The sequence below is a fragment of the Patella vulgata genome, chromosome 5 (genome assembly GCF_932274485.2).
Source record: "Patella vulgata chromosome 5, xgPatVulg1.2, whole genome shotgun sequence".
NCBI classification, from domain to species: Eukaryota; Metazoa; Mollusca; class Gastropoda; family Patellidae; genus Patella; species Patella vulgata.
The window spans coordinates 21,671,607-21,684,198 of record NC_065883.2 but is presented as its reverse complement, the minus strand read 5'-3'; the positions used below and the strand labels follow the sequence as shown (position 1 = coordinate 21,684,198).

The 12,592-nt window shown below is 37.2% G+C and overlaps 1 protein-coding gene across 3 annotated transcripts; it reads left to right on the top strand.

Annotated features, from left to right (window-relative positions):
- The first annotated feature begins 1,331 nt into the window (after positions 1-1,331).
- LOC126821107 (NXPE family member 4) lies at positions 1,332-12,518 on the top strand. Of its 3 annotated transcripts, none has more exons than XM_056101277.1 (5): positions 1,332-1,457; positions 6,454-6,512; positions 9,030-9,216; positions 10,224-10,276; positions 10,918-12,518. In XM_056101277.1, exons 4-5 carry the CDS (start codon positions 10,240-10,242, stop codon positions 11,691-11,693), a joined length of 813 nt encoding a protein of 270 aa, XP_055957252.1. In that variant the 5' UTR covers positions 1,332-1,457; positions 6,454-6,512; positions 9,030-9,216; positions 10,224-10,239; the 3' UTR covers positions 11,694-12,518. The 3 variants fall into 3 exon arrangements, with proteins under 3 accessions (XP_055957252.1, XP_055957251.1, XP_050405389.1); XM_056101276.1 differs by having other exon boundaries at positions 9,030-9,606; XM_050549432.2 differs by having other exon boundaries at positions 1,338-1,457; positions 9,030-9,851.
- The last annotated feature ends 74 nt before the right edge of the window (positions 12,519-12,592 follow it).

Genomic DNA, 12,592 nt, shown 5'->3' with positions numbered 1-12,592 from the left:
ATACACATCAAAAACGGAGCACACGAAATCATTTTCAAATCGGTTCGGCAACAGTGGTCCAAATGTCTTATCATACGGAATTCCTTGTAAGAATCTACTTAGAAGTCAAAAATGCGACTCCTACACATTGCGCTCTGACTGTGTTATAAATTATAGAATAAACCGTAAATCAATTGAACCCATTTCAAGGTGGAACTGCATGCGTTTTGATATGGTTGGGCTCTTTGAGGCGCCAGATAATCTAAAAATAGAAGTCGTTACGTGACAATGCGTCTCGAAAAATTCTTTGATCTGTTATATGATGGGAAAATTCTGTTATTAAAAACAACCGGCATGAAAATGACTACTTAATAAATTGGAAGTTCTACAATAAGGATCTTTTAGTGAAATGTTAGATTAATTTAAGTTTAAATATATTCTTTGTGTTTCAATTACCACTTATGGTTGGTTGTGTCGTATTATGTATCAATCTGGGAATTTCTGTTTTATAGCTATTGTTCTTGAAAGTAAGACGCACAATTTACGCATTGTGTCGCGTTTTCATATTTTTAATAATTATAAAACAGTCAATGCGCGCCTTTTTTAGTTATATTTCAGTTCTAGAAAAATGAGTTGTTGCTGAATTTATAATAAATGAAACGTTTTGTAACCACCATGTTAGAAATTGCAAATGCAGTTTTTAGGCGCGAAAGCATAAGAATACTAAACACGAATAATGGCATAGCCATAAATTTGACACAAACAAAACCGGAGGCCAAATTCGCAGCGCCCTAAAATGATTTGAATTCGAGTCTTGTGACCAGTACCGTAATTTTATTTTAATCATACACGTCTGATTAATCGAGACTAGGGAAAATACATTTGGTTCAATTAATTTCCAGTCTCAAGTTTTTAAATAAAAGTAACTTTCACAGTCTTGCAGTGTCGGTATGTTGCCGCGAGAGTGGGTTTAAAAGATAGAAAAAGGGCGAAACTACATGAGTTGACCTTGAACCAAGAACCGTTACAATGTATACGTCATTGGTTACAATCAACTAACTTAGAAATTAAATCGCCGAGTTTTAGCCAAAATTTTAATCTAGTTCGTAACTACTTATTTTTAAAAGTCCAACGAGTAAAGAAGAATTTTTTACATGGCTTTATTGGTAAATAAGTAAATGAATTATTGTCACGTGAATGTCTTTTTTGGACGACTGTTTGCTGCCTACAGTGCACGGGCGAACCCGTGAGAGCACTGTTCTCATAAACGCTGTTTTTATCCGCGTGCCTGCACTACAGTTTATATAGTACAAATTATTGAGCCTGCGGGCCACTCGACATAATGTTGTAAAGCACAGATTTCCGGGTCACTCACAAGTAGGCTAGCGAATAACTTTAACAACTTTACGGTGTATGTAGTTTATGTTGAAAACTACAACCTGTCGGTCTGTTACGTGATGTCGGGTGTTCTCAAAAGGGTAAGCATATTCTAATATTAAAGACAAACAAGCGCCAGCATCGCCAAGAACAATCGACGATATTAAAGTATACAGAAAGCGAAGTACACTATCAAACTAGTAGTTTCAACTGGCAAGTTGTACAATGTAGCAACAGCAATGCTTTACAGATATATAAATAATGTTGAAATAAGATACAGGAAAGCTGGATCAAGTCATATAGAATTTATAAGTTATATATACGATGGTATGACGTTTGTAACATTGAAAGATACATATATACATGTAGCAATAAACAAACAACGTTCGGGTGGGACGAAAAAAAAATCAAGTTCCGTGTACACGTTGGTCTGCACGTAAAAGAACCCTTGATTGTCGGAATTCGTAATAGGAGTATGCCATGGCTCTGTTGTCCAGGCACAATGCCCATATAGCATACGGCATATCAGCAGGTCATGTCTTTGTGAATAGTGACCGGTCATAAGTTGAAAATGTAAAGTTAAAAAAGTGAAGGAGGATAAAAGCGTTTATTCGATCTTTCGGATCTGTAACCAGTGGAGAATGTCAGGCTTAAAGGACAATATTGGTGCCAGTCATTATCACATATGTGATAAAGCTGGTTAAACACATTCCAAATATAATTTTAACACAGAGATCCTTGCTACGATAGCTGAGTAATACAGGTTTCCTGAATCGGAAGTGACGAACGCCAAAGGAATACACGAGCGATCTCTCTATATAACTGACTGATGTGACGAGTGATAACAGATACACGGTCGACTTTCTGCTCACTAATAATTCCTTCGAAGACCAAAAGTTGTTATATGGGACTGTAAGAGGATATCTGACAATTCAATAGAGTAATTGAATGTCATTAGATAGGAGAACACGGGAAAAAATAGAAATAGTTCGTACATTCCCTTGTTTATATTCATTCAATACCTTATAAAAACATGGTAATTCACGGACTTTTTTCTGTTTTTCTTTTGTGTTCACTTATCTAGTGGCAGTCAATTCTTTTTATGAATTGTCAGATATCCTCTCACAATCTCACACAACAACTTTTGGTCTTCGAAAAAATTATTAGTGAGCAAAAAGCAGAAATTCGCCCGTATATCCGTTATCACTCGTCACATCAGTCAGTTATATATCGTAGCAATGATTTCTGTGTTAAAATATATATTTGGAATGTCTTTAACCAGCTCTATCACATCTGTGATAATGACTGGCACCAATATTGTCCTTTAAATACCAACTCATGGCCTGTACCATTAGCAGGACCTATCCGTGATTAATTTTAAACTAAAACTTCTTGACAAATTATCATTTATACCAGGCGTCAATTTGTTCAGGACCCCTCCAGGTCACAAAAGGATTAAATGTGTTTAGAACAGCGTGGGGGCGATTGCAGAACAAAAGTCAATCTTTCCTAGTTTGATACATTAAACATATTTAACTGAAAACAGATTAATGTGAAAGGAATGTGCACGAAATTATAAAATCGCTAAAAATAATGAGCAGGCTCTTCCGCCTTAGTTTATTATTATCACAGAACTGCACCACAATTGGGTGTATCCGCAATTGCGCTCTTTATCTATTTAAAAAAAAGTTCAATGACAAACGCGTGGGGTTTATTGAAATGAAATGGAGTTTAAGGCGGCAACACACGGTGCTATGGGGGGAAATTGTGCCCGGACAGCGGCGCTCTGGCCTACACTTATATCAAATTCCAACTGCCGAGGCATCTTTTACGTGCACGCAATAGTGTATACGGGACTTTGATTGTTCGTCCCATCCGAACGACTATACGCTGTGCCTTGTGAGGTCATGGGTCCTGCACAACTGACAAAGAAGAATCCCGCCGGAAAATCCCGTTGAAGTTTCTCGGCCAACGCAGGGATCGAACACGGAGCCTCCAGGTAAGCGAGCAACGTCTTACCTGCTGAGCCACCGTGGTTCCCGCGCGGGTTTAATAATGTATTACTTTTCGGAAGATAGTGTCTTGAGTAGGATGTTGTGACATCGATAACATTAACACATATTGTCCCAAGAGATGTTGGGACCGCACATTTTACTCTCCTGAAACAAACATTTTAAATATACATTATGTAAGATTTGGATGAAGAGCTGACCATTCTTGCTATACCAGCTCAAAAATAGATAATGCAAAATGAAAATATTGAAAATTTCATTCAAATTACTCTATTCTGAGCCAAGTTATCAGTTTTTGTAGTTTTGACAAGATGTGTGTATTGTGCAGTGAAATGAAATGAAATGAAATGAAATGGAGTTTAACGTCCTACTGTTCTGCTCCTAACCTGGGCTAATGAAGACGGGCATACGCCATACAGTGTGCTATGAGGGAAATTTTGCCCGGACAGCGGCACTACGGCCTACTCTTATATCGAATTCCAACTGCCAAGGGATCTTTTACGTGCACGCCAATGTGTACACGGGACCTCGGTTTTTCGTCCCATCCGAACGACTAGACAGCTTTCCTTGTCAGCCCCTCCGTCCTGCATCACTGACAAGGGAGAACCACGCCGGAAAATCTGGATGAACTTTCTCGGCCAATGCAGGGATCGAACACCCGACCTCCAGGCTAGCGAGCTAGCGTCTTACCCACTTAGCCACGTGATCCCCGTATTGTGCAGTAACCAGGGCATTGGTATATTCGAGACTTAGTCTCGCTTTCCCATTTTTTAAATTTAAGTTTTAAATGTTCTAATCTAGTTAAAATATCGAGTATCCCAAGGCATCGAGAGCTGATTATGATCTTGTTTTGTTAATTAATGTCTAATCAATAATTTAGATAACATTTCGGACCCAAAGAAAGGCCTGCAATAGGCAGATTTAGCTCGTGCATAACGTATGTTTCACTTTCGTGTTATTATGTTATCAGTTTAAACCATTTCATTATTCACCATCGATCATGTTATAAACATAATGTATAATATTCAATACTTGAATACTAGCCAGGACAAACTAAATTGATTTTTTTTAAAACACTCATATGAATCCAAACAACACTTTTATAAAAGGATCATAATCAATCCCATCGTCGTAACGTATATATACGGTAAGATTTTTTTATCACGAACCTTATAATGACATATTGCTGTTGTGTTTATGTTATAATCTTTTAATTTATAGTAAGTCCAGGGGGACTGCACCCCACACAATTACACAAAACATCTACGGACAAGACACAATAATCACAAACAAACGTACATATCGGATTAAGTGCCCACCGCGCTGTACATTCCCGGGCCGGTAGTGATACAGACTTCACTCAAAAATGAAAACTAGCTATACGCAGGAATATGTCCCAAAAATGATCAGACTCAGGGGTGGGCTGAGAGGGAACCTGTGTGTATAGTAGTCCCGGTATCCCTTAAAGAAGTTTGCTTGTCAGGGTACCGTACCCTTTTTAGTCTGGAATTTACGTAGTTTTGTTTATGTATTGGTAAGACTGTCATTTGAAATATTATCTGATTGATGGTTTACAGTCTTTGGCGACGTGGCTATACCCTGGATATACTCTAGAAAACATCATTTACAGTTAGATTTTCAAAAGAAGTATCCACCCCCCCCCCCCCCACACACACACACACCACCCCCCGCCCACAAAGCCCACCCATGACCAGAATTATGTTTCGTGTATTTTTCACGTTGAAGAAAGATTAAGATTTTCTATACACCACGGAAACTATACATATTATTTAACATTATATTAAATTTTAATATTGTGATCGTGTATAAGCTGCTAAATATGGTTTCCGGGGGCTTACGTGTACAGTTAAAACAGCTAAACACCTTTGATTTAGGTAAAAGTAAATGTCGTTTAGCTAAGGATCGGTTCAAAAGTGCAATAAAATGGGGTTTAACGTACTACTTCTCTGTAACAAGCGGCCCCTTCAAGACGGGAATACGTCATGCTATGTATGGAAGAGATTTAAAAGTTAAAATACGGGTTATCGTGTAATGCATGAACGAAAAGTATTTATTTATTTATCCATCTTTCAATATATTACTTATTCCCTGGCACATTCATAATTGCATGATTTATATGAGATTAAACACTCTTTCGTTTGAGAAAAGAAATATGTCGCTATCAGACAAAACCTAATTTCTGAAAATAGATTTTCCGACATGGTTTCCCCTTGTCAGTCGTGCAGGACGGATGGCCTGACAAGGACAGCTGTCTAATCGTTCGGATGGGACGAAAAACCGAGATCCCGTGTATACATTGGCGTGCACGTAAAAGATCCCTTGATAGCTGGAATTCGATATAAGTATATGCCATTTTGCCGCTGCCCGGGCAAAATTTCCCCCATAGCACACTGTATGGCGTATGCCCGTCTTCATTAGCCCAGTCGGAGCAGAACAGTAGGACGTACCCATTTCATTTCATTTTGTTATTAAACGAGGATAAGTTATATCGTATAACTAAAAGTCCCACAGTTGTACATATTATTGGTTATTCTTTTGGTTTAAGAACTCTTTAAAAACAAATGCACATAGTTAAAATTATTTATAGATTTACATTTACCGCCAGTGTTTTAGTATTCATAATATATATATATATATATATATATATATATATATATATATATATATTATTGACATTTAAAGACATATGGTACTTATTTAATATTCTTCATAGTCCGAACCCGGCCATTTTATTATTGCAACATCTGGATCCCGTGTTCAATAAAATTATTTTATTTCAGTTCAACCGATTAATGTATATCGTAATAAGAGAGTACAATTTCTTGCCATATTAAGGTTCCTCATACCTATTGTTCATGATGGGTACGAGATTGAATTGATCTTGTTAAGCAGAAAGTGAAGACGACACACCTTCTTTACCTAATATGAAATAGAAAAAATGTAACTTACGATTTCGTATGCAAACTGTATTTACCAGGGACGTTTCTAACAAGCAGTGGTTTTATTAAATGATATATTCAGCGGAATGACAGCATGTAAAATCATTTTTATCCTGTGTTTTCAGATGAGGAAACAGTTGTTTGCAGTATTGTTGTTGTTAGTTATATGTTTTATTTATCTAGCGTAAGTATGTGTTATTTTATTCTGTCCGGAATCTTGTGTTGAGCAGAAAGAAAATGACTGATCTCACTAAATATGAGCTGCTGTCTATATTAAAGTTTTTCAGTGACATTGATGTCTCTTTTGTGAAATATCGGGCTTTAAAGTGGGTTTTTTTGGGGGGGGGGGTTTTGGGTTTTTTTTAAATCCGTTCGATCTGAACTGACATGATTCGGAAATCAGTGATTTAAAGACGAAATCTCAGAAAGATGTCCGTGAATAAAATGAAATGAAATAGGATTTAACGTCCTATTGCTCTGCTCCGACTGGGCAAACGCCAATGTGTACACGGGACGTCGGTTTTTCGTCCCATCGGAACGACTAGACAGCTGTCTTGCTCGGTCCTGCGCCACTGAACGTCTCAGTGAACTTTCTCGGCCAACACCTGGAGCGAACCTGTAACCTTTACACTAGCATCTGACCCACTTAGCCACTGTGGCTCCCAGTGATAAATGGAACGGTTAAACACTGAAAACATAATGTATGTTTCACAAACAAACATATTGTTATCCAAATAATTGTATCCAAATAATTGTACTTTTATCTCAGTGTTTGGTGATATTGGTCCAAAGTATTCGGTCATCAAGAGAGCTGAAATGAAATGAAATGGGGTTTAACGTCCTACCTTGCTCCGAACTGGGCTAATGAAGACGGGCATACGCCATACAGTGTGCTATGAGGGAAATTTTGCCCGGACAGCGGCACTACGGCCTACTCTTATATCGAAATACAACTGGTAAGGGATCTTTTACGTGCACGCCAATGTGTACACGGGACCTTGTCAGACCCTCCGTCCTGCATCACTGACAAGGGAGAACCACACCTTAAAATCTGGATGAACTTTCTCGGTCAATGCAGGGATCGAACACCCGACCTCCAGGCTAGCGAGCCAGCGTCTTACCCACTTAGCCACGTGATCCCCGATCAAGAGAGCTAATTGGAATAGCGATGCATTGATAATCACATAATTTGTCCGCTATCTGAAACCCGAAACAAATAAAAAAAAACACAAAAAAACACAAAAAACTGCCATAACTCCGCTCACAATAACAATTTGGATGAAATATTCAATATATTCATTTCTCGTAACTAACTTTTTTCCTAAATCTCAGTAAATATATTTCATTAATTGTTGGATAAAGAATTAAATATCGATTAGATGACTATTATTCGCGCTTATATTTATTGGTAAAAAAAAAAATTAATAGGGGCTTATCATTTTACAACTCTGGGCATAAACAAATCTTTGATTTAAAAAACAATACAATCTTGGTTACGTGATTTGTTTTGGTATGTTTACGCTCCAGAATTGAAGACTTTTTGAGTTCTTTTGATAATAATATTCGTTACTAACAGGTTTTTGAAATATACGTACATGTATATAACTTTTAAAGGGCCAATCCCGATAATATTTTGGAGAATAAAACTGCTTAATTTGTGCTGAATCCCTTAAAATCCTCTACCTTAGGGCCGAGCAACTAACTCAATATATGTGATACGTTTTCAATCAACTTAAACCCGTCAGTATTTATCTGGAAATGGAGACCGGTGTCCCAAGCTGTTGTCTGGATAAAACCAGCCTTTTTTATATAAAAATAAAGTGTAGGTGAAATTTACCTTTCGTTATCAAGTACAGCACACGAGTCATTCAGCGTATAGACCTCTAAAGAAACGGGAATCGATCATCAGGTCACCCCCCAAAAAATTGACCCGAAATCTCAAAAGGGTTACTTGTCTGGATAAGCAGTTTTGACGTTCACGTCCAAACGAATCAATATTTTGAGCTGAAATTTTGAGACAAGGTAAATACACCACTTCTTTATATTTTGGCGCTTAAATTTCATATGTAATCGCACTTTTGCTTTTGAGACTCTGTTCAAACCAGGATAGTCCCTTTAACAATACATTTAGTTTAGACATTAATTAGCTATGCGTTGAATGCTTAGGTAAATGCAAATAGCTTCGTTTAGATGGTTTTATCGACAAAAATAAATATTATTTATTTACATAGGATCTCTGTTGATAAAAAGGGTGTTTAAAGGTTGTGTATACCGATCAGAGTTATACAGTCTATTCAACCCAATGTGGACTTCACTTGACTTCACGTTGTGTACATATTTATATTTAAAAGAATTATATTTCTAGCTACCAGCAAATTGCACAGCAACTTATTAAATATGGCTGGCCAACCATCTTTTTGGGCGCTGCTATCGTTCAATATGTGTGGCCCTGTCTCTTGCACGTGTACTATGTAAGATAACAACAGCAGCGAAGAAACTGGTCATACAAGGGTTGAATAACAAATATTACATAATATCCTTTTAGTTAGAATTTAATTTCCTCAAGGGATTAAGCGGTACCAAACAAATGATAAGATAAAGCTACTGAATAGAAACTAACCCCAGGACCAAAAGGTTACCAGAAACTTATTTGTCATTAATTCATTTACCTTTTGGAAAATCGTTATTATTTTATTTTCAGGTTCAACAGTAAATACGCATTTAAACAAATTATAAAGTTTACTTCTGGTGAAACAAAGGTTCAGGATAAAAAACGTTTCAAGTTCCAAACATTTAATAAACGAAATCTACAAGGTTACGGAAATCCTGCTTCATACCAACGGTTGCTGTTGCAGATGTATAATTTCCCTGCTAAGAATTTTGTTAAGGTAGATGATAAAATGGCGGATGAATATTTTATAGAAAATGAGGAGAAATTATTGGCTGATCCTCCATTAGTGAAAATAGAAGACATATCAAATCCCAAATATTCGGTGCTCACAACAAAACGTGTTTATTATGTCTTGGGTGAAACAATAGACATTTTAATACAGATGAACAATGGGTATCAAAAACCCAAAACGCGTGGTGGTGATGACGTGAGAGTATGGATGGCGAATAGTGATTCATCATGTGCAGCGGAAGTAACAGATCTCAACAATGGAACGTATCGTGCAAGGCTGAAAGCTCTTTGGTCAGGAGAGGCTTCCATACAGGCTGCCCTTGCCTTCTCCCGCGAAGAAGCGAGAGTGCTTTTGGACAATCGTCGAAAATTGAAAGTAATGAGATATTCAATTGCAAAATATGCAAAAAATGAAGATAGTGGGGAATTAACTTTCTGTTCGCCGTTTTCTGATATACCTTTAGTCCACGATGTATGCAATTTTACTAAATTGAACTCCAACCCTTATTACTGTGGCGTTCCGTATTCCCATAATTTAAACTGTTCTGATTGGAAGGAAGTTTATACGGTTCGATACAGTAAGCAGGTTATGACAACCCAAGAAAGAAAGCTCTTGTCGCGGTAACGTTTATTTATCATATCCTTTGGGTTTGCTCGACTTCAATTTTTCGTGATAAGGTGTCGTTATTTCCTATACTACGAGTTCATCATTTAGATGATACTATCTGCTAAAGGCTAAATATCAACAACTTGAAGGAGTATTGCTAAATGCTAAAATATAAAATCCCAGATGTTTTTAATGCATGCTATGCGCCATGGAGACATATAAACTGTATTCAAAATATTATTTAAACTAAATGACTTGTCGAGTTGGTCGAATCATTAATATAGTATTGGCAGAAATAAAACGATGTTACACTTTTAAAGATAAGAAACGCCCAAGAATTACACACGAGTTAAGCTTCTGCTAAATGTAATATTTTGATTTTTCAGAAAAAGTCGTTTAATAATGTTTAAAGATTCCATTACAGTGCATATAGAGAATGGTAAGTTAAAATTTTAATACAGAGCTGACGATCGTGTACGGAAATGGGATTTAGCGTTTAACGTCCTACTGTTCAGTGCCGACTCGGATAATGAAGTCGGGCATAACGCCATACAGTGTGCTATGTGTGACATTTTGCCCGGACAGCGGCGCTACGGCCTACTCTTATATTGAATTCCAACTGCCAAGGGATCCGAACGACAAGGCAGCTGTCATTGTCCAGGCCCTCCATCCTGTACCACTGACACAGGGAAACCACGTTGGAAAATTCCTATGAACACCGAGAGTGAACCCGCGACCTGCATGCTAGAGCGCCACCATGGCTCCCCATTGAACAATTTTAAAACTTGTACTAGACTAACCAGACGTGAGCGACTGCTATTCAATTTGGACTTTTTACTTATTCTTCGAAGAAAACTGATTATAATTTACAATAAATTTTTTTAAAAAATGAATGTAAATCAGTTTAAATAGATTCATATAACTTCTGCTTTTTGACACATTTTCGTACATATTAGGGCCCAAAGAATAGATATGTACTTCCTTTAAAAAAAATTAAAATTCGTGTCTTTGATTTTTTGTTTTGTTGAGTGTTTTGGGTGTTTTGTTTTTTTGTTATTCCGTTTTTGTTTTGTTTTTTAGGTCCCATGATCAACTTGCCAAACTGTAGTCACATTAAGAAATCGCTTACCTGGACAGACACGGCCCCGAGAGGGCACTTTAAGAAGCATATCTGGTACCCCTCGTATTGCCAAAGAACGATAACCCCCCGCAGCTTGCGCAGATGTATTACCAATACAACAATAACCTTAATAGGGGATTCTACTGTTAGACAGTGGTATGAATCTATTATTAAAATAACGAACTGTTCCAATGACATATATGACAGTGTGTCTAAAACAAAAAGGAGTGGAAGAAGGTGTTTGGACAAGGAGTTAAATTACAAAGTTACTTTTGGCCTTCACGGCTTCCCATATTCTGTTGCAAATTCCATGGATGCGATTGCGAATATTATCAGTTTTCAAAAACGACTGGAAGCGATACATGTTCAGGGAAAACATTTTGTCATTCTTCATATGTACTTGCATTTCTTGTTTTTTCATACCAGCATTTTTGTGTCGCAAGTTAGATCCCTAAGGGATACAATAGTAAATTTGTTGAAAAAGGAACCCCATGTGAAAATCGCTATCAAAGGTCCGCATGCATTTTATGACGCTGACAATAAACCTATAGTAAAGAATGACTATTTAGGAAAGGTGTACATACATATACTAAAGACAGAGTTGTTTGAACTTAGAGACAGGATATGGTTTATGGATTTCTGGGATATGTCTGTTTCCGCAAAGAATTACCCCATACATCCCGCAAAATGGTTCGTCAATGAAAATGTTAAACTTTTCTTTGACTATGTTTGTTAATTATAAAATCATTCTACATACAATCATCTATTTAGGAAATGATTTCAATATACAGAGTATGTATATACTTAATGTCTCTGATTATCAAAGGGAATTGAAATGAAATGGGGTTTAACGTCCTACTGTTCTGCCCCGACTGGGCTAATGAAGACGGGCATACAGTTTGCTTTGAGGTAAATTTTGCCAACTGCCAAGGAATCTTTTACGTGCACCCCAATGTGTATATGGTACCTCGGTTTTTCATCCCATTCGAACGGTCTCCAACGCGATATGTCCGAAAATGTTTCACTTACATCCTTTGCAGGCGATTTGAATGGGGTGTGGTCAGAAATCGTTTGACGACTCTCTTTTTAATCAAAGGGTGGGGGTCAAGTGTCATGGTTTCCATTCCCCGCTTGTACGTTACAAGGAGTAGGATCACCTGTGTAACCTCATGAGTTTTTTCCGGGTCCTCCGGTTTCCTTCCATTTCTAAAGACACCTACGCGCAGGCGAATTATTGAAATAAATTGAACCATATGTTAGTCCCGAATTTGTGTCGAGCGGACGTTAAACCCTCTCTCCCTCTCTCTCTCTCACTCACTCTCTCTCTCTCTCTCTCTCATCAGATTGCATATAAGCCTGGTGTTTATTCCACCTCCAATATATTGATTCTGTTTTCTTAATGAACTGTTAAATAATTAATTTTTGTAATTTTCGCGTGGATTAAGCAGTGAAAAATTAGATATTGTACGATTGTGCAAATTTTAAAGGTTGACGAAGGGGTTTAAAAAATACACAGCACGAATGTTTATTATTTAGACAAATAAGAACTAGATGCAAAAAGATTATATTTATTATTAAATTAATAAAATCGTAACAAGTAAAGCTTTTGACGTCCATATAAGTGGATACAAAATG